General features: G+C 37.2%; 1 protein-coding gene and 1 long non-coding RNA gene across 3 annotated transcripts; one reads left to right on the top strand and one right to left on the bottom strand.

The window, feature by feature from the left end:
- Positions 1 to 249: 249 nt before the first annotated feature.
- LOC129412252 (uncharacterized) lies at positions 250 to 21,281 on the bottom strand. The gene is made up of 3 exons (XR_008633628.1): positions 21,098 to 21,281; positions 3,194 to 3,681; positions 250 to 372 (listed from the first exon to the last, which is right to left on the bottom strand). It is a non-coding gene; the product is annotated as an uncharacterized LOC129412252 (long non-coding RNA).
- On the top strand, positions 7,617 to 21,096 carry rasal3 (RAS protein activator like 3). Of its 2 annotated transcripts, XM_055165457.1 has the most exons (20): positions 7,617 to 8,201; positions 9,003 to 9,272; positions 11,626 to 11,759; positions 12,369 to 12,447; positions 13,584 to 13,639; positions 13,716 to 13,795; positions 14,003 to 14,126; positions 14,200 to 14,298; positions 14,709 to 15,377; positions 15,776 to 15,920; positions 15,996 to 16,140; positions 16,718 to 16,954; positions 17,381 to 17,582; positions 18,459 to 18,550; positions 18,675 to 18,788; positions 18,923 to 19,109; positions 19,189 to 19,299; positions 19,931 to 20,142; positions 20,611 to 20,695; positions 20,850 to 21,096. In XM_055165457.1, exons 1-20 carry the CDS (start codon positions 7,853 to 7,855, stop codon positions 20,937 to 20,939), a joined length of 3,480 nt encoding a protein of 1,159 aa, XP_055021432.1. In that variant the 5' UTR covers positions 7,617 to 7,852; the 3' UTR covers positions 20,940 to 21,096. The 2 variants fall into 2 exon arrangements, with proteins under 2 accessions (XP_055021432.1, XP_055021433.1); XM_055165458.1 differs by lacking the exons at positions 7,617 to 8,201; positions 9,003 to 9,272; positions 11,626 to 11,759; positions 12,369 to 12,447 and adding an exon at positions 12,820 to 13,091.
- Positions 21,282 to 21,362: the final 81 nt, after the last annotated feature.

Below are 21,362 nucleotides of genomic sequence, written 5' to 3'. Positions count from 1 at the left end.
GTTTACTAAAACAACACGACAATAGACAAACACCAAACTCAAACAAGCTGATGTCAATGCAAACAATGCGTGAAACCATAGCTTTGCCTACATAATTTCAGGAAGCCATCTAGAAACCACATGGAAAAGGTGTGTGCTCAAAGTGATTCAATGACTACCTACTGAGGGTGACCTCTGGAGTGCGCCCACCTCCATACAGTATTACATAACATCGCATCTATATCATGCAATATTCATGCGCTTTACAAACCTGAGACTAAAATGACAGGTGAAAACACTCACCGCCATCACCAGCTCGAAGGGGTACTTGTACACCCGCACAGGTGACTGGTATTTCTGCACCATGGTGGGGGCAATGCTCACTCCAACAACCTGGGGATCAAAAAATATTAATATTAACAGGGATTATAATACAGTTCTTATTATTTCACCTCTACAATATGGAAGGTAACAATAGACTTAAGTTGTAATTTGATATGCTCTTTGACATTCTCTTTTTAGCAGCTGTATTTTTATGAATTTACTCTATTTAGTACGGTGAATGTTTGTTTTTAAATTTGTTCAAGTATAATTGTGTTGAATAATAATACAAATCTAATGCATTCATATTGTATTATTTAAACAACACAGTATAACTCATTTGAAGTTGTATCTCGATTCTTTCTAGGTTCAGCAAGTGGATCTTTGCAGAAGTGAGAAAGAAGGCTCCAAATATAACACTTTAAACTTGGAGACCTATGTTTGGACTCTATTATACAGTAATATGAGTATTGGCTTGAGGTCACAGAGATAGTATCTGTGTACTAGTAAAATAAATGTCATGAGTCAAAATCTTGGACACATAATCCCTTCTGTTCCCAATGAACTGTGAAGGGATTAGTGAATTTTATTTCTTCCTTACTACAAGTCATTTAACTCACTACAGTACACGCTCTTTTAAACACAGTGTGATGGAAATGGTACAATGGTAGAATTTGTTTTATGCAAATAAACCTAAACCAATTTTGTAATATGAACCTAGTCGTAAATCAGTGCATTAAAAGATGTCTCCTTATAGCTCTTTAAGTGTTACTGCTAAAATTTATTAGACATGGATTCCAGTTTATGTGTATTCTTTCACTGTTGGTCTCTTCAAGCAAATTAATCCATCAAGAGACACAGAAATGAACAAAATATAAAGCTATATGGGTTTTTTCATGGCGATACCGATTCAAATTTCAAGTTCCTACAAACTCAACAATTTTTAAGAGGGCTGTATAGTCATGTTTAGTAAATTTATCTCTTCATATTAAAGTATTAAATTAAAGCACTGCGTCTATGTTCTGGCCTGATATATCGATCTAGCTGTACTTTTATTTGACATTATCCAACCAAACCCTATTCCACCTCTTTTTGTAAACTATTCAGGAGCAGACAAGGTGAGTTGAAGGACTACTCATTCTTGGCAGGATTTCAGTAACACATTGCCTGCCAGCATTACTGTATGACAGATGCATCTGGCCCACAGCCGGGGACTCAGTGTGGATTCAAAGTGTGAGGTTGTGTGCACTGGCCGACTGCATGCTTCATAGACAGCAGGTGTGCATAATAAGAGCATATAGTGGAATGTTATATAGGGATGCCTTATATAGTAAAAGAACAGTGAATTGTTATGGGCTGCAGATGGAAGTCTCTAGAGCAGTGACCCGAGTTCCCACAGATCAATGGATGCAGCATTCCCAACTCATTTATCAAAAGACAGTACTACTGCAGTGACATTTCTCTGCAAACTATTGGGGATACAACTAAACTAGCACATATACTCACATAGTAGGCATATTTTAAGACAGTGGTACACTGGTAATGATATTTTCTCAATGCATCTTTGCATGATTTTCAAGTTAAGCACAATTCTATAACATACAATGATAGATTTGTCCAAAGCCCAAAGCAACCTAAAGTGCTAGTAGTAATAAAATTGTTGATTTGAGTAAACATTTTTAGAAAAGAATCACAAATAACAAATAGGAAAGACTTATATTTTATCCCTCAAAAAATATCAAAAGTGACAATTTTGGTTCATCGTTCTTTTTTCTGAGGAACACCTGAAACTGAACTAAGGTCAACAAACTTTAACACTTAGAAAATGTTATCTGATTATTAAAATGAAAAAAATATTGACATTTATTACTGCCAAATATTGTCCACTCGTAATCCAAATGAAAAGACTATGACTCACAGACTGGATAGAGCTCAAAATGTAGCCTTAAGGGTAAGTTAAAGTAAAGGTTAAGTTTTTGATTGGGGGTCGGTCACCTGCTTGTTTCTATAGATTTGCCATTTCTCTGCCTGGAATGTTCCACAATATGACATTAAACAGCTCTATCTTACATTCATTCAATTACAGGTTTTATGGCACAAAAATATCTAGAAAAACAGTCATTATGACTGTGAGTGGGGTTGCCTCTCCACAGATCTAACCTGTATCTCGGTCTAGTTTGGTCTCAGTGAAGACAGAAATGTTTAATGCAATACTGTGAAAAAAAATCCAGACAAAGCAATAACATCCCAAAGAAAGAGACCTTACATTTGATCGAAGCTAGATGTTGTCTAGGTGGGAACACTGCTACAAGGAGGGAGTAGGCTTTGTGAACCACCTATGATCTACTAATTTAAAACAGGGATCAAGGAGGCAGACTAGAGCGATGGACAGGTCGCCACTATAATTCACTTTTAACAACACGTTTCTAGCACAACCTACACACCTCTACACACAATAATAATTACCGTCATGCTTTAAGATCAGTCTGAAAACTTAAAAGGCGAGTCACAACAACAGAATTAGTTCGGGTTAGCAAGTTATTATGTTTTTAAGACTGTGCAATTACAAAAAATATTATGAGAGCAGCAAGAGTTTACGAGATGTGTGTTATGGTCTGTGCCTTTCTCAATGTTTTGACTGAAGCGAGACAAGATCAAAGAAACAATTGTTTGACTGGAGATACTGATCAAATTGTTTACACATAAGAAGGGGGTAGAAGTGGCTTATATGAGCAGTACTACATGAAAAAATGAATATGTTATGAGTTTTAAAAACGTCTTATGAGGCTTTAGCTGTTACTCAACACGAACGCTTTGCTGAAACGAGTCTACCGCAAGCTAACTTTGCACCATAGTTTATGAGTCAATTAATGTGATCTAGAACTTGCCTTACCTATGAATGAACAGTAACAAAACCGGCCTAATCCTGGGATTTTAGTTGTTGTTGTTTCGTTTTAATTGATCCTTTGTGGGATGTCTTGCCATTCCCTTCTCGCTTTCCAGTTCGCCGGTGGAAGAGCTAGCGCTGGTTAGCTTCGATGCTAACTGGAGCTCCCCATGTCGCCAGAGTTAGCTTCAAAGGCAAGACTCCATCAGAAATCAAACAAGAATAGCATTGTAAGATCTGGCAGCAAGATTTCCGAGCCGGGCTGTTGTTATATGCTTGTTCGTAGCCGGAGTGTTGGTGTAGGAGGACGGTATGTGCTGTAGACCTGCCCGCCTCCCTTGGTCATGCCTCCGTGATTGAAGCTCCTCCTCCCGGGTTAAATCCTGAAGAAGGCTCGCTTGGATTTTTCCACGGGCTCCAGTGGTGCTGGAGCTGCGCAGTGCCGCGGTAGAGACTGGCATAACACCGTCCACATCAGTCTTATCTTCTTTCCTCTGAAGGACAAACGGTACAGTAGTGATAAAAGAGTGAAGCAGGGAGTCTATGTTAATCAAGTACAGCAGTTCAAATGGATAAGAAAAAATGCAACACTACGGTGACCACATTTTCAGAATCAAAAAAATTGGGACTCCCCTGGTTGGTGGTGGTTGGTAATAATAAAATTGTGAAAGGAGTGCGTAAATAAGGAACATTGTTATATTGTTGCACTAGGCCCATTCATGACTAACGTGAGTCACATTTTCTTGTGTTTTGGTCATTTTTAAGTATGCTTTTCTGTATTTTACTCAGTCACAATGTATGCCTCTGTTTATTGTTGGCAGGTATCAATTTGGTCAAAAATAGGGACAGCTGGGACATTTCTTGTATAAAACTGGGACAAATCACTGGTTTTGGATAAATCTGCTGGGACAGGGGACACAGGCTCAAAACCAGGACTGTAAATAGGGACATCTGGTCATCCCATGCAACACAGATCTGTCTGATTTTACGAAAGTACCAGCAGTTTAGTACAATCACATTACAACATTTCGGCTCAGATTTATCTTTTTCAATTAGTCAAACTGTTAACAACAGAAATATTCTAAAGTTCAATTATATTTTATTGTAAACTATTTAGTAATGCACAGCCTAGATGTAAATGTATGGTAGTAGAAGACAGCCAACGCAATGCAAAGATGTTACTACGGGAAAAACCTGATAGTAGTTTCAAGATGACATTCAGTCACAAAACTGTCCTCACAAAACAGCTCACTAAAGTTTTGATGTAGTCCTGGTGTGAATCATGAATGTGAATCATATGAGTTGACTGTCACAGTAAAAACCACCCACTCCATCACCACAGGAGTGAACCTGTTAGGCCTGGGAGTTGTTACCTGTTATGTATGTCTCAACCAAGAAACAGCCTCATAATAACAATATAACCCCGAATCCAATTTTAGTGTGTAGCGATCAGCTTATAAAATATAGCCAGGTCAAAAAAGTAAATAATTTTTTTCTAAGATTTACTGCAGGTGTTTGCCACCACAAAACACCACCAGATCAGGAAGTGGTTTTTAACACTTTGTAACTCACTGCTGTGTTGTCACAACATTTTGGGCCTTGTCATTTCATGAGAGTTACTTTAATATGTATTTTTGTTCTGTGATTGTCATTGTCTACCCTAGATGTGCTACAATAGGCCTGTAGGTGAAAATGAGTTGGTGTAATCCCTCATTCGTCCAGGAGTGGTCTATGGTAGAAAAGGTTTCAGAAGTCATCTGGAAATTGAGACATTTTGACTGCCATCCGGAAGTAATTTTCAGTCTGAATGTACTGGACTGCGGAGCAAGAAATTCTCAGGAAATAGCTACATGGTCATATCTTTTATCACATCATATGCTGTTTTTCCATACTCATACTTATGACAGAATCTCTATGGTTGTTCCCCCAAAATGCGAGTTTTAGCATTAGTAAAATAAAATATGTTATTCACACAAATTTTAAAGTAAACATACCAATCTGTTAAGTGGGCTACAAAGCTAAATCATATTTTGTTTGCACGAGGTCAAACTAAATAGTTGTGACCCATATTTTCTGCAGTTGAACTGAAACACATCCAGCCTGATCTGACCTCAGCTCTGAGCTTGTGAATGGAGCCAATGGGGACCATTAGGAATCAGGTAATCAATGCTGCTGTGGGAATCCAATAGCCTATTTTGTTACTTACTTGTAAAAGGAGCTTTGTAAACAAGCAGTGGTCCATGTCAAAGAAAGAAGTGTAAATGATTAATTACTGTTTTGACTTGTGTCATTATACACAGTTCCTGAGGTCACCATTAGAACTCTGTCTTTTACGCTTTTACATTTTTTAAGTTAACATTTTAACAGCTAATTCAATCTTTGTTGTTGGCCCAGAGGATATAAGGTTACATGATGGTAGGTGATTCACAGTGTTAAAATGAAAAACTTCAATTTACATTTAGGGCCTAATTGTTTATATTTTGCAAATGCTTTGGATTTGCTTACATTTCCCTTTGGGGTTCTAGAATGTTCTGTATGCCACCAAGAAGACAAGGTTACAAATTATTTATCTTCAGGGGTGTACAGACAATTATCTCAAGTCACCACACATAATATATTATTTTGAATTAAATAAAATCAAACCTTCAGCTCTCAACACACGTATTTACTCAACCACATTTTAATCTTTGGTACACCTTTTGTTGTTTTAAATAAATTGGCTTGACTAATCACTGTAGTGTTGTCTCAATACTAAAGAAATGAAATTTTGATTTAAATTAGATTTCGACACTAAGGACGATGTTTGATATTGATTAAAATACCACAATGATAATGAAAAAATATACATTTTCTTGGCCATATAATGTAATTTTCAGCACAAAATAATACTTTGTTGGTGGTGTGCTCTTACACTAGTTCACCCACAACCTATTGCTTTTAAAAATTCCAGCACCTGGCCATGGCCACTATTGTTGTATTAGTTACTACACTTGCTTCCTAATTTTGTAAGGGGCTTAGTGGCGATGGCAGAGGATGATAGCAGTAAGGCGATTGAGTCTTAAAGGCCAGAGCTGCAGTTCACACCAGCATTAACTGTTGACTGACCGCTGTAGCATGTGGGCTATTGTGAACCCATTACAAAGGCATTTATAATCACAGGATGTACCAGCAAATATCACAGTACTGGCTCAAAAGGTCAGAGCTGTTGACACTGTGTACAGTGGCAGGCAGGGCATTGAGTTTAGAAGGATAAAGTAAAATGCAATGTAATGCATAATGGGCCTGACTGTTCAACAATGTGGAACTCTGTGTACTGGGTCAAACACCAAACAAAGAGGGAACTCCCTCTATGATAGCCCCTATGATTGTTAAGTCGTAGATTTGCAGTGAAGTACATTATTTCATTGCAACATTGGTCATTCAACGCCATCTCTAATCATATTTACAGTTCATTCTTTGCGCAGGACACTTCTCCCTTCTTGCTTCCATTGTTTTTGTACTGTTATCAAACAGAACAATACAAATCAGGCATGGATTTTAGGTTTTATAATACCATATGATTAGCCTTCTTGTAATCAGTAATAGCTTGATAGCCAAAATCTTATACTGTTCTGATTAAAGATTAGTTGTTCCCCCTGAATATTTTTAGTACCCTCTACTGGCAATGGCTTCTAATTACAACTACTACATTTTTCATTTTTGTGCTGTAACTCTGCAACCAGGTGGCGCCATTGTAGCCAACGTTAACTCCAGACTGACAAAAATGTGTTTAAATGGTCAACAATAATCTCATACTAAATGTACATGTCAGGGATTAATTTGTTTATTGTCCAATTTTATATCACATTATATATCCAGATTTTAATTAAACTCACGGCTGAAAGTCCTTGTTCTAATATTTTAGCTAAAAGATCAGTAAATGTTGATGATTTTTCTCATAGAAAAGCTGCAGGTGTTTTCCATCAGAAAACAGTACGAGATCAGGAAGTGGTTTTCAGGTCCGGAAGTGTCGCTTTGACAGGAAACTCATAACAGTCAACAGTTCATACACTCTCAGGTAGCATCAGCAAGTAATCAGTATTGTAATCATTATTGTACATTTTGTCAGTGTGAATGTTTTAAATGTGTTAAATGGTATGGAAACTATATATTATTTTTCTTCCCTTTTAAAATGTTTAAATAAAATAACTCTATGCCAAAAAAACAAAAACAAAAAAACAAACAACATACAATTAAATCTATGACAGAAAATGCAAGAACTTAGTAACTGTTCAAGAGGCCGCTCATTTTATTTTACTAAATGTGAAAATCATCTGCATTGACCATTTGTGTTGTCATTGATATTGTGCAAAACATCAGCAGCTTTTAAATGGGAGGGAGAGGAAGTACTTTTAAACATGAGTTGATAAAGGCAGTTTCTAGAAAAGGTGAACTTGTACAATGAGGAAGCAGACAGACAGAGAGAGAGTGAGAGAGGCTGCAGCACAGCTAACCACAGACACAACGGTTTGAGAAGCATTTTGAATGACAGGAAATAAAAACACCAAAGAGGCAAGACTGGCAGAGGTACGGCTAATCTATTGCTCTGAATTTTAAAATTACTTGAAGACTGTTGGAAAGGACGTTCATGAAAAAACTGTGATATTTGACAGCTGGTGGTTTACAATGGGCACTGAGGAGGCCGAATCAGAAGTTACACCAAATCTAACAATGAAGGAGCCTGGACCGGTGGAAAAAGAGACAGAATCTTCTATGGATTCTCCACAAACCCCTGAAAACACAGATCCTCTCGACTCTTATAAATGGCACACTGGGTCTAAAGGAGGATCTGAGGAGTTGAAGGAAGCAGGTGCAGCACCCTCTCCATCTTCTACACTCGATAAACTCACCAAGGCATCCACCAGCAAATGGAAAACTATGCAGAACTGGAGAAAAGCACTGAGCGAGGACCCAGGAGACAAGGTGTCAAGTAACAAAGGAGCAGAAGGATCAAAGGACGCATCCAAATCTCATGGTATGGTAATATCATGGTGTCAGCTTTACAAATATGCTCACAATCACATGTTACTTATGCAAAAATGCTTTATAAGGCTATGATGTGCATTAGTCTGTTTGATGTCCTGTATATTGTAATATTTATTGATTCTCAACTACTTCCACTAAACTTTTTTTTTTTTAGTTATGTTACATGCAAGCATATTTCTAAAAATGCTTTGTTTTAGAATTTACATTGTAGCTGCGACTTTAGTACATTTGAATGCCTTTTTTGTCACGATAACTTACTTGGAAAATAGCAAAGGATCATGGCCAATGTTGTTGTCTCTGCGTTTACTGTGCGGCTGCAATAACCTATCCATTTAGGTGAGGAAACTTGCATAGTAAAAGTGCAGAATAATATTGTGAGACATAAGACCTAACCAAGTCTTCATCAGATCTACTTTTGGCTCAGTTTAGGATCAAATATGTGCACACATTTGTTCATCTGTTCCATAAGTTCAGCTTCATAGGGATATAAAACTGATAAAAAGAAATCTTAGCAATTTCCTAACAAGAAGAACCTAAACTGATAAATATATCTTGTAGGGGTGGGACAAGACACAATTTTCACAGGGTGAGACAAGACACAATATTGACTCCATGAGAATGAGACAAGCAAGATTTTAACATAGTTTCTAATATATAAATTATGCACTTATTTTCACAGTTTTGCACCTCTTTTTGGAAGTAAAGATAATTTTCCTCATGTATGCACAGTCTAATGACAATTTTGTCTTACGAGATCTTGTCCCATCTCTAATATTTTGCAAATCTACAGGAGGAGGGAGGAGGTATCCATTCATAAGAGCCCTGTCTGAGCCTCCTGGAATGCTCTTCTCGGCCCGGGGTCAGTCCGGTAGCTCTTCCCAGACCGCCCCTCCCTCCTCCTCTGATAATGAGGCCTCTGGGGGGTCACCCAGCACTGACCCCGGCCAGAAGGGGGCAGCAGTAGGAGGGGCACTGTTTAAGAAGTACCTGCGCACGGTGTCGCAGAAATTTAAGAGACCCAAACTGCACAGTCGGAGCAGCAATCCCGCCATACGCACAGGTAAGGGCCCACATGGCTGTATGACAGTGTTGCCAGATTTGTTCAGGTATATTGGCCAGAAAAAAGTCAATACATTCATATATTAATGCCAGCCAGTTATTGATAAACTATATGTAGGAAATTTGGTGGTGGGAGAGCAAATTTTGAAAGAGAAATATTGCAATAAATGGTAATATTAAAACACTTTATGCCACTGACACAAAGCAGGATGATCCTAGTAAACTTATTTTTAAATATACTGTACCATTAAAAAGCCTGAGATGCAACTAATAAATAGCAGAATAAACTAATGATTAGTCCTAGGAGTTTTTTATTCTACCCTCTTCTGCTCAAATCTCATCATAACACAGAAACATGACTAAAATCTCTGCACTATTGCAAAGAAATTCTACACACGATATATATTGTGTGCCAAAATGTAGTGTTCCAGTTTTCATATATTGAATGATAAGTTGGTATAGTAATTATCATGACAGGCCTAGGGAGATGGACATTTCTTTGTAGTAATATTTAGGCATTAGATTCATGTAGTATGCTCCGGGACAGCCTGCTGTGATTGGTCAAGTGATGAAGTTTAGGAGCAGGAATATTCTTAAGAAAATGGGTTAGGTTATGGTTAGTGTTGGGGAAATGGTTAAGATGTGGGGTTTGTTAAGTTAAGTTTAGGAAAAGGTTTGAGTAGTCACTAAAACTAACCATAAATAATACACATGACACAGTGGCTGATGTAAGGGTTTCCAAACACGTGTTCCATTTTAGTGGCTTGAACCACTTTACCAAAGTCCCCCAAAGCAACTTATCCCACATTAGTGAAATACTTTTACAGTGAATGATATTCAGTTGAAATAATTTTTACTTTTAAAGAGGTTGAATATTGGCTGTAATTTTGCAGGATGGGTGTCTACATCCTGAACAGTAATGTGTTGAAAAAATTATTATACCCTCAAAATTAATACTGAGAGTTTGGTGGTAACACAGTAATAATACTTCTAATAACACAATTATTAAGCATTAAATAACTAAAGTAACCCAACAAGTCATGATGACATAAAAGAGTAGTTCAACAACCCATTTCTGAGGTAGTACAGTCAGTAATGTTTTATTCATTTTAAAAAATTTGTCAGAGTTGGTGTCTGTGTATACATGTTTTAACTTGCACAAACAAAAATGAGTGTAAAGGATATAATGTAATACCAGGAAATGTCCTAATTCAGCTATACCACTGCTACACAGGAGCATGCTTTAGTTTATGGTTTATCTTGTGTCAAAGTGGGCCTTTACAGATTGCCTGAGCTTTTAGGTATGAATTTGCTTTATAGTGGTATCTTAGACATGTCGGCATTTCAGTTGTCTTTATATGGTTGTATAAGTGTATTACTGTCCATTATAATACTAATACAGTCCTGACACCAATGTAAGCAATTATTAAACTTATTTTTGTCATGTAGTTATGTTGATTTACAGCTAATAAAAGCAAAATAACTACAAGACATTAAAAGTAAAATAAACTTGATAATCAAGGAACCATAACTAAAACACATAAATGTTGAACATATTAAAATTGTATGCAATTTTCATTCTAATTCTGGATTTTATGTATAGTACTATCTTCTACATTATTTAACCATGAAAATGGAAATTAAGTGAAAAAAAAAATAAATAAATAAATCACACACTTTGCACAGGATGTACGCAGCTCATCCTGACTCAGTGTGATAGCATCAGTCACTGTGGTAACAAAACAGGAGTGGTCACTGTGAGATAAAGGCAGTCAAATCACTGAATAAACAATAGTCGTGTGCAACTGTAATGATCAAAGTTTTATATGATGATAAAGATTTTTATATATTATCAAAAAATCTCTTTATCAAGTACAAGTGCAATTTTACATACAAATACACAATTTACCAGTATTTTTCTTGTTTTGTCAGTGAACTTTGGGTCAAATATGCTCAGATTATTGAGATACTAGATAAGAGAGTTTTTACTTTTTCCAGGCCCCATTAACTCCATCAGTTAATCAATGCACAGGACAAACCATAAGTATACTTTCATACTGCTTAATGCTAATTTATCATTGTGTAATATACAGTATTGATTATCAATAGTGGTATGCCTCTCTGCGAATTTTAAATAACAGGCCTATTGAAATTATGTATTGAATGTATTTTTCTGAAATGCTTTTACCTGTTTTTTACTTGAAAACCTGAGAGTTCTACTTAAGAATTCTAATGTGTATGAATTTTTGTGTGGTTTCCAGTCATAGTATTAGCATGTTGTTGTACTTGTAGTTTGGTATGTTTGGTATCAATTCCAGTAATAAATGTTCTCATTCCTTCTGTGGATGGGACAGATGTGGTGGAGGTGGAGTCAGGGGCCGTTTTGGAGCCAGGCCTGTCATGGATGCCCCATCAGGAAGTGCCACTGTGGGACATCAGCAACTGTGTCCTGGAACATGGGCAAATCCTCATCGCACAAGAAGAGGAGGTACTCTATTCTATAAGCCAATAATATTAAATGCAGATGGGTGTCAACAAAAAATATAAATATAATTAAAACACAGATTTTTGTTTAAATATATCAAGTCTTAGTGTTTGTTTGTAACCTTTAGATATTTCTTTTCAAAGTAAAATGTAATCAAAAGCAAAAAAACTGAGATGACGTCATCACATTGTAGAATCTGAAAACCACCAATGCTATGCGTAGTTTTACAAACCAATTTTACAGTGATCATTTTGCACATTCTAAAACTAAAAATACAATAATCTACTATTTCTAAAGAACCATTTTATTCATAGAAGTTTCCATATATTGCCATTTATTTATTGATTAGAGCCATAAAGGTGATACGGTTTCTATCTATTTGAATTGTCACTTGCAAGTTTGGACTCAATATGTTGGGTTCAAGAGACAATCCCAAAGAAATGATGATAAGGTTCACCATTTGTGTCTCATTAAAGTGGATATTTCTTTAAAGAACTGTATATAGGCCCCAGCCCTCCATTTAAAATGACAATATCAAATTCTAAAATGTGAGCTCAGCCTACTAAGATGACATCTATTATTATTTATCATGTTTTTATCTTTTGTTTTTAGCCAACGATGTGGACCCGTAATCGTGTCAGCAGCTGCTTGTCCAACCTCAGTATGCAGAACCTGGTTGATATCGACAAAGGTCACTATTTCACAACTCTAATTTCACTTAATTTCCACTGTGTAACTTTTCTGATGGAGGGTCTGTCACGTGCATGGAGATGGTGATGATTATCCAAATGATGACATTAAACTTGTCTATCTCCATAGTGTCGCCACCAGTTGAAGTTACAGGTCAGATCTGTGAGAGGCAACATTGTATGTTTATTAATGCATTTTTCAAGCAATAAACTGTAATAAAATCGTTGTCAGATGGACAAAATGAATACCTGTAGAGAACAATTTTAGCAAAGCAATAATATCTCCATGAAAACTACCAGGTTGTGTACCACATCCTCCTTAGAAGACCCAATAGTTATGTACTGTTTTCTGCCATTACAGTGAGGTTTAGACAGGAAATGACTTGAGGTTTATGCGTGCGAGGTTCAAATTGCTTCCTATTTGATAGTATCATGTCACTGTCCAATCAAATTAGGGAAGGAAAAGCAATGCGTCTCTACAGCTTTGTATCATTTTACTTATTAGGTTTTAGTGTGAAGTTTGGTCAGTAAAAGATTGGCAGAAACATTAGTTAGTAAGTTAATCACTCTCAAGTAAAGGACTTGAACTCTCTGTTTGACTAAATGATGGGATTTAGACGCTGGATTGTTTGTGGTGGGGCTTTGGGTAAGACATATTTTAACAAATTTGTTTTAAACATTTTCAAATGAAAAGGTACTGCCAATGTATTTTTGCATTACAAAGATATCATAATGTGAGATGTTATTTATTGTTTTGCCTGGAATGCTTCACAGAATGGCATTTTAACTTATCTGTAATGCTTTTACTATAAATGTGGTCACCTCTCCACAGATTTGATCTGTAAATTGGACTGATGGTGTCTCTTGCTTGTGTTCATGGAGATAAATAATCTTATTGCCAGACTGTTGAACATTCTGGCAATAACATCTTCTTGAAGACAAGCAGGGGCAGACTTTTCAACAGAAGTGTTTAATATTATAGATATTCATAGATTTTGTTTACTGATTCCATTACTGGAATTACTATAAACCTAGAGGGTAGACATTCTTGTAATATAAACAGAATAACTGCACTTTCTTTGTTTCAAATATGTAAAAACATAAATCACATTCAAAAATATTTTTTTCTAACACTCAGAATGCCCTGACAATGTGGCTGGACCTCGACCCAAGACCCAAGATGGCGGCGTACGGGTATGTGTTGTATGTAGGACAGTTCTCATTTGTTTATCTTTATATCACAATGTTAATGTCAATGTTAAATCTGTAGGGCCTGATTAAGAGACGTCTGGAACATAAAGCAAAGAGGAACAGTGCTACACAGCCTTTAGGGCAGCTCAAAAGAGACTGGTAATGTAAATATTTTTAAATGGACAAACACATTTCAACTTGGTGCTATGTTGTTAAAATTAAACTATGTAACTGATCTGGTGGGGGTACATGCTGGGTTCAAAAATCCAATCAGCAATCAGGAAGCAGACTCTACATCCAGAAAAATGTCATAGTGCACCTTTATATTCATAATCTTTTTTTTTTTATATATATATATATATATAGGCTCCATGGCTCTAGTAACTCCATCTCCATCCCAGTATTGCCCAGTCTGGACCTGAGCACAGACACCAGTACAGTGATCAGGCCTGTCCATAGTTCTATACTGGGGGAGAAGTACTGTTTTGAGGTGAACATCTGCTTGTAATATTAGGCACATCATATGACTAAATAAAAATGAATGATTGGTTTTGAATTCTCAGGTGATAAACTCTGAAAATACCCACTGCTTTGGGTGCACTTCACTATCTGAACGTGACCGCTGGATTGAAGAGCTCCGACGGGCTGCACAGCCAAATAAGGTTTGCACACGACGCAATACAAAATATGAACCAATGCTAAGTAAGAATTATGCATAAGGAAAGTGAAGTCAATCCATCCTGCAACAATATTTTAATCAAGTTGGAGTATTGTTAAAAAAAAGGACAAAAAGAATTTGAGTTTTTTACCATAGCCTAGCAACAGATTTAAATGTAAGAAGTCAGTATTTCCTCCTTTTACTGAAATAGCAAAGTTGCATTTCTACTATACAGTACACGTATATTAATTGATGCAATCGCTATATTGTCACTCTTATGGTAACATGCAGAAATCTAATTCTTTATTTGTCATTATGCATGCAAGTTGTACAATAGCCTATCATGTAATGCAGTAAATGTTTGCATCATAATAATATGAATAAGTAATAACTGATTTTTTAAATTATTACCAGGACAATATCGAGCGCACAGAGAACTCCCTCAGTCTGTGGGTGAATGAGGCCAAGGATCTGCTCCCAAAGAAACGTTACTACTGTGAGGTGCACCTGGACGGGACCCTGTTTGCCCGCACCAGTAGCCGCGCTGTAGGAAAGCCTTCGAACCGCTCCAGTGTGGCAGGGGAGGGCACTATGGGCTCCACCGGAGTCCTTAACTCCAGTGGAGGCGTGACCGCAGGATGTCAAATATTCTGGGGAGAATTTTTTGAGCTTGACAACCTCCCGTCCATCTCCCAAATCAACCTACACCTTTTCCGTGATGACGACCCTAAAAAGAAGCGTCATTCCCGGGATGAGTCCACCATGCAGCCCTTGGGCAGTGTCAGCATAGCTTTGGCTGAGATTCGAGGTAGGAACTATCAGGAAAAGTGGTATCCCATAGTACCATATAAACCATCCGGAACAGCTAAAGAAATGCTGGGACCACAAGCTTCACTGAGAATTAAGGTGCGTTTCCAGAATCTGAAGGTGTTGCCGATGGAAAAGTATAAAGAGTTTGCGGAGTATGTGACTTTGGACTATGTGGAGATGTGCACCAAACTGGAGCCTCTGCTAAATGTCAAGGAGAAGGAGGAGCTGGCAGGAGCACTGGTCCATGTGCTGCAGAGTATTGGGAAAGCAAAGGTAAATGTCAAAATTTTTATTGTTCAAATTGTGAAAGTATTCAAATTTTGATCAAGATTCAGTCATTTCTAATTGTTAAAATACTTAGATCTTTTTAATCCAGACAGTCAATCCTCTCTCAGTAAAAATATGTGGTTTGAAGTTTAGGCTTGGAATAAATGTGTGTCTTAGAATAAATTGTGGCCTCACCTCTGATAATCCGATTGGGTTTGCCGGGTTGGTAGAAGCATGTCTTAAGGTATTTCTGAGGCATTTCTGAGCAACATCTGCTTTAATTAAATAACAGTAGATGGACAAGTTTAATGCCATACTTTGGAACCTTTCAGAGCAATAACATTCTTGAAAACAAGACAAGTTACACAGTCACCTTTAACCATAATCTCGTTCTGAAATATTAGGATTTCCTGATTGATCTGGGCAGTGCTGAGGTGGAGCGACTCGGAGAGAATGAAGCACTGATCTTCAGGGAAAATACTCTGGCCACTAAAGCCATTGACGAATACATGAAGCTGGTTGGGCAAAAGTATCTCATTGGCACGTTAGGTAAGATTAACAATGAATAAAACAATCTCTCACATAATGTTGGTGTTTTCATCATTTCTCTTTTATAATATTCAGGGGAGTTCATCAGACGTCTGTATTCCTCTGTGGAGAATTGTGAAGTCGACCCTAAGAAATGTCCTGCATCTGATTTAACAAACAACCAGAAGCAGCTACAAGACACATGTGAGGAGGTGGTGCAGAAGATCATTGGTACTCATGGGTAAGAAAATATAACATGACCGACCCTGTACAGAAATAAGTATTACAATGTACCTATAGCCAATAATGACCTTATAATTGAAAAGTGAATGATGGCCAATGAGGTTGGTTGTAATATCCAAGAGTTTGTTTATCTTCCCCACTCTTCACCCCCAGTTTCATTCCAGTTATTATAATGTCTAACAAAACCTGTGGTAAAATCAAGACTCATGATATTCTATATAATAATAATAATCATTTACACTGCGCCTCAGTTGCCTTTGTGTGTCAGTCAAAGGTCTCAGTGCAGTTTAACAGAAGAACTGGTCAAGTTGGGTCAGCAGATCTGTGGAGAGTTTTTTTTTTCCCCATTTTTGCTGTATGAGATACTTTGCATTTGAAACCAAAACAGGTTATTCACACTTGGGACTAGCACAAGAGCTTCACTGACTTGATCCCTCCATAGTTATGACAGTTATCCCTCCAAGATATGATAGAAAAAAACAGATATAATACAAAACCTTAATGATCTCAATGGATAAATTCACTGGTCAAGGCAGCTCATATATATTGCTGATATTCACTTAACTTTTCCTTAGACATTTTCCTGAAGAATTGCACAAGATCTTCTCGAGCTGGATGGAGTTGTGTGAGGACCAGGGCAAACCTGAAATCGGACAAAGGCTGATCTCTGCCTCTCTTTTCCTGCGGTTCCTCTGTCCTGCCATCCTCAGCCCCTCTCTGTTCAATCTGGCACAACCCTACCCAGAAGCAAGCACCCTACGGACTCTCACTCTAACAGCCAAAGTCATCCAGAACCTCGCTAACTTCACTCAGTAAGTCATGCAATTTTGTAAACATTTGCAAAATGGCCAGAAGCTATAGTCAAATGTATGCATTGTTACATCAAACTTGAAAACAGTATAGCAAGTATAGATATGTACTGTACATACTAGATTAGGTTTCCACGTAGCAAGATCACTCTTATATTCTGCTACTACTACCACTATGACTGTACTCTGGTTATTAATACTAGTGATTAGTGCTGGGCAATTAATCAAATGTTAGCAAATCAAGATCTATTTGTTTAAAATTGTCAATGATCTTTTTTTTTTTTTGTTCGTTTGTTTTAATTGAAATTTTAAAAAGTAGCAAAATTCAGGCTTTGGAAGAATAAATTTAACTGTTTTTTGAATGAAATACTACCTTGTTTATATATGAAACATATATTTTTTTATTTGTTTTTATTTACAATTTTGTAGATTTGGAGAGAAGGAGGAGTACATGCTGTTTATGAACGACTTCCTGGAGCAGCACTGGGAAGGTATGAGAGGCTTTTTGCAAACAGTGTCTAACCCAGACACTGAAATCCCCATGACTTCATTTGATGGTTACGTGGACCTGCCCCTTCGCCTGGCCGTGCTGCACGGCCTGCTGGTGGACATCATCTATGAGAAGGACCAGGTGGGACACAGAAAATGCCTATTTTCAATCTAGTATTGATGACAAAATAATTTGATCAGGGAATCAATGGGTACCTCACAAATTCCAAACACAATACATGCCTAACATTATGTACCATTTTTATATCCCATGTTGCTGTAATCACAATATATTGCACATTTTATATAATTTTAAACAGCATTACTTTGTGCAAACATTTAATCTCTTTTATGAAAAATAGTGATCATATTAATACACAAACGGCATTTTACAATAGAACACAGAACACACCATTCTCTAAATAAAAAAGAAAATTACTACAAATTTAGATTTTAAAACATCCAAATACCATGTATGTAGTTAACAGTCTAAAATACTGATACGATATAGTATGTAAGTAAGTTTTTATTTATATAGCGCTTTTCACAGACATTTGTCACAAAGATGTTTTACAGAGCATTATTCAGTCACTCCTTATGCGATGGTGGTAAGCTACTATTGTAGCCACAGCTGCCCTGGGGCAGACTGACTGAAGTGCGGCTGCCATGCCAATTGGCACCATCAGCCCCTCTGACAACCACCACTCACACACACACACCTTTCATACTAGGCAATGTGGGTGCAGTGCCTTGTCTAAGGACACAATGACAGTGCTTGTCACTGGCGCCCCACTGTGCCAACTGATTTTCCCAGCTGTCTCCGATCCAAGTTCTACCCAGGCCCGGCCTTGCTTAGCTTTTGAAATCTGATGGGTTCAAGCTTTGACAAGCCGGTATGGCCACAGATTTCAATTGTATACATATTCCTTAATAACAGGATGAAAAGTTCCTATACTGAATACTTTGTACCTCAATACAAACAAAAATACACAATCTTAAAAGCTTTTTTTTCCTTCAGGAAACTACAGACAAACTGTACCCACTGCCTTCAATCCTCAACCAGATCACAGAGTCTCTGGGACCTGAAGCCCCTCGCATCATGGTTAGCAGGTGGGCATCTTACGATCATAAGTGGTATTGTAAATAACTAAACCACGTGTGTGATACATGTATGTACATGTATTATAATAAATTTAAATAATACACTTTCTAATGCATTTATTGTATTATGTAGCCAAGCAGGTCAAATAAAGCCAACTTATGTGCCACCAAAGGACTTGGCTAAATACAGCCCTCTTCAGTCATCAATGCAGCAGCTTCCCTTTGAGACCAAAGGCACACGAGATGGGTAAGATGGACACTATGTATAGGCAAATGTGCCTTCTGGCCCTTTACAGACTATATATTAATAAGTTAAGGTTATGGTTCACTTTATAATATACTTTATAGTATTAGTTTTTAATTTTAGTGTTTATTCTGAAGCGATAACAGGACCCGGAGGAGTTTTAAAGAGAGGAAACCAGTCCATCGAACCCAGAGTGCCCCACACCGACCCGTGGGACACAAAAAGTACATGAAGAGGCAGACCAGCACGGAAAACCTGCCCACCGCCGATGACCACCAGGAGGCAACAGAGCCTAACCAACCACACATCACCTTGCCACAAACTGTGAGTGCTAAGAGGAACAAGGAGGGGTATTTTTTAGACATTGAAACCCATGACAAGAGCATATTTCTATTTTTAACAGAATGAAAGTATCAAGCGGACACCTGCGCCAGTCCCGTGGATCATAGTCAACCAAAACAGAGAGTCGAGTGAGATCAAGACAGAAACAGAAGAATTCAACATGTTGGACAGGGTACTGTGGTTAATATTTGGCTCAGCTCAATACAGTGAAGGAGAGAATTATTGAAGCACTTTCATATAAATAGTAACATATAGATTTAAATATAGATATATAAACAATAACAATGAGGAAATTATGTTTATGTGTATAGTCTAGTCAAGTATAATGATCGCTCTAAATGCTATTCTAACATAAAATATTATATATTTTAAGAATTAAAAGTGCATTCTGTATCTTTTCTGATTGGGGGCTAGTCTCCATGATAATGTAGTCGCTTTGCCTGGTATTGTCCAAAATACAAGGCTATTATTCTAGCTTGCATTAGACATAAGAGGCGTGTTTACAGCAAAATAAATACCTTGAAAACCATGCCCCTTCACATATCTAACCTATAACTTGGTCTAGTTTGTCACTCACTTTTCTCTATAGGTTAAGATAAATAATACCATAGTCCATATTTCCAGGCAAAGGTGCCAGAAAAGTCACACAGTGCACTTTTTACAGAAACTAAACTTCTAATAGATGGTAATCTGTTATTTCTACTCAGGCAACCATCTGCATGTTTCTAAACCACAGTGAGGTACATAATAGTCAAACTATACTGTTGAAGAATCAAGAATAAGTTTGTTTTATATATGTGCAGCACGCTCAGGAGTTGTCAGAGCTGCGTCTTGGGATTGAGCAGGTGACAGAGAGAGAGCTGGACATGGCCAAACGATTAGAGGACTTCATCAATCAGAACCAGGACCAGAATGTACTGCTGCAAGAACAAAACGCAGTGCTCCAGGCTGAAGTTTGCGAGTTGCGCGATCTCTTGGCAGTGACAGAAGAGCAGCTTGCCAGTGCCTCCTTCAGGTAAGATTCAGATATTGCAAGAGGATATTCTGAAATATTGCACAATACTGGAGTGGTGCGCAAACAATATAAATTGACCTATTACCAATATAAATTTACCTGTACATTATGAAAAATGTGTTGGTGTGTATGAGTTATGCATGGTTATTGCACTGAATCCAATTATTTGATATATTGAAACTGATAGGCTGGTTTACTGTGAAATGAAAGTCAAATATCAACACTTAGTGTTGAGTGAATGAATAATGAACTGTAAAGTGCTTTGGGTATCTTGAAAGGTGCTATATAAATGGAATAATTGATTTATGAATTAATTAAATATCTGATGATATTTTTTATGATATTATAGTACTTTGCAGTAAATGAGTTTTGGATATTTGTTTACTTATTTTTCATGGATGCCGATTTGGCACTATCAAAGTTAGAAAATACAGAACTTTATGCAAATAAAATTGCAATTGTTTTCAGGTTGGGTGTGATCGAGGAGGAGCGGGAGGAAGATGAGAGGAGGCTCAATGTGGCAATGGCAGCAGCTGAACGAGTGAATGTATTGGTAAGACAAATGCACTGTCATGATTTAGACCAGAGGTTTCCCCCTAAAATTTAATTTAATTTGAGACCCTCCACTCAATGGGTGGCTTTTATATGCAGACTATATTCACTTCGACAATAGTAATTTATTACATGATTTTTTTTTGTGTTTCCAGGAGGAGCAGGTTGCAGGGCTCCAGAAGTATCTGAATGAAGCCTACAGCAGTCAAAACAACATCCAGAAACCATATGTCCACAACGACTGAATTCAAATGAGAAACATTAAGTATTATGAGTTATAACTCATGATGAATGTCAATATATATATTTACTATTCTGAATTTAAAACAACCACAAGACTTTTTTTTTTCCTAACTTTGTACTTAAAAGATCACAATAAAACTGAAATGGAATTGATCATTACCTGGCTTTTGAAACATGTATTTCAAGTAGTCCCAATGAGTTTCATATGCTGAGTGACTGGGCTCTCCCTTGGAGATGACATGAGGAGCTGTCACACAGGAAGAGCTGGGATGCCTCCTTGGGCATCACCTGAGCAGGATGAATTTCCGCGATAATCCGTAGAACTCATGTTGTATCATAATATTGTCGATATATATATATAGTAGATGTAGCATCCAGTCGAACTGAGAAGGCCAGAACTTATGGTTAAATTACTTTTAATCTTT

This window comes from Boleophthalmus pectinirostris, unplaced genomic scaffold (genome assembly GCF_026225935.1).
Source record: "Boleophthalmus pectinirostris isolate CB_2022bp ecotype Guang Dong unplaced genomic scaffold, ASM2622593v1 HiC_scaffold_771, whole genome shotgun sequence".
Lineage (NCBI taxonomy): Eukaryota > Metazoa > Chordata > Actinopteri > Gobiiformes > Gobiidae > Boleophthalmus > Boleophthalmus pectinirostris.
Note: the sequence above shows the minus strand (reverse complement) of the source record. Positions and strands in the feature narration are given on the sequence as shown.

Bases quoted from the DNA above. Each gene is read 5' to 3' on its own strand.
- rasal3 (XM_055165457.1), top strand. From the start codon at position 7,853: ATGGGCACTGAGGAGGCCGAATCAGAAGTTACACCAAATCTAACAATG. The intron at 8,202-9,002 runs GTATGGTAATAT...GCAAATCTACAG, and splicing joins GGACGCATCCAAATCTCATG to GAGGAGGGAGGAGGTATCCA. The intron at 13,640-13,715 runs GTATGTGTTGTA...TTAAATCTGTAG, and splicing joins CCCAAGATGGCGGCGTACGG to GGCCTGATTAAGAGACGTCT.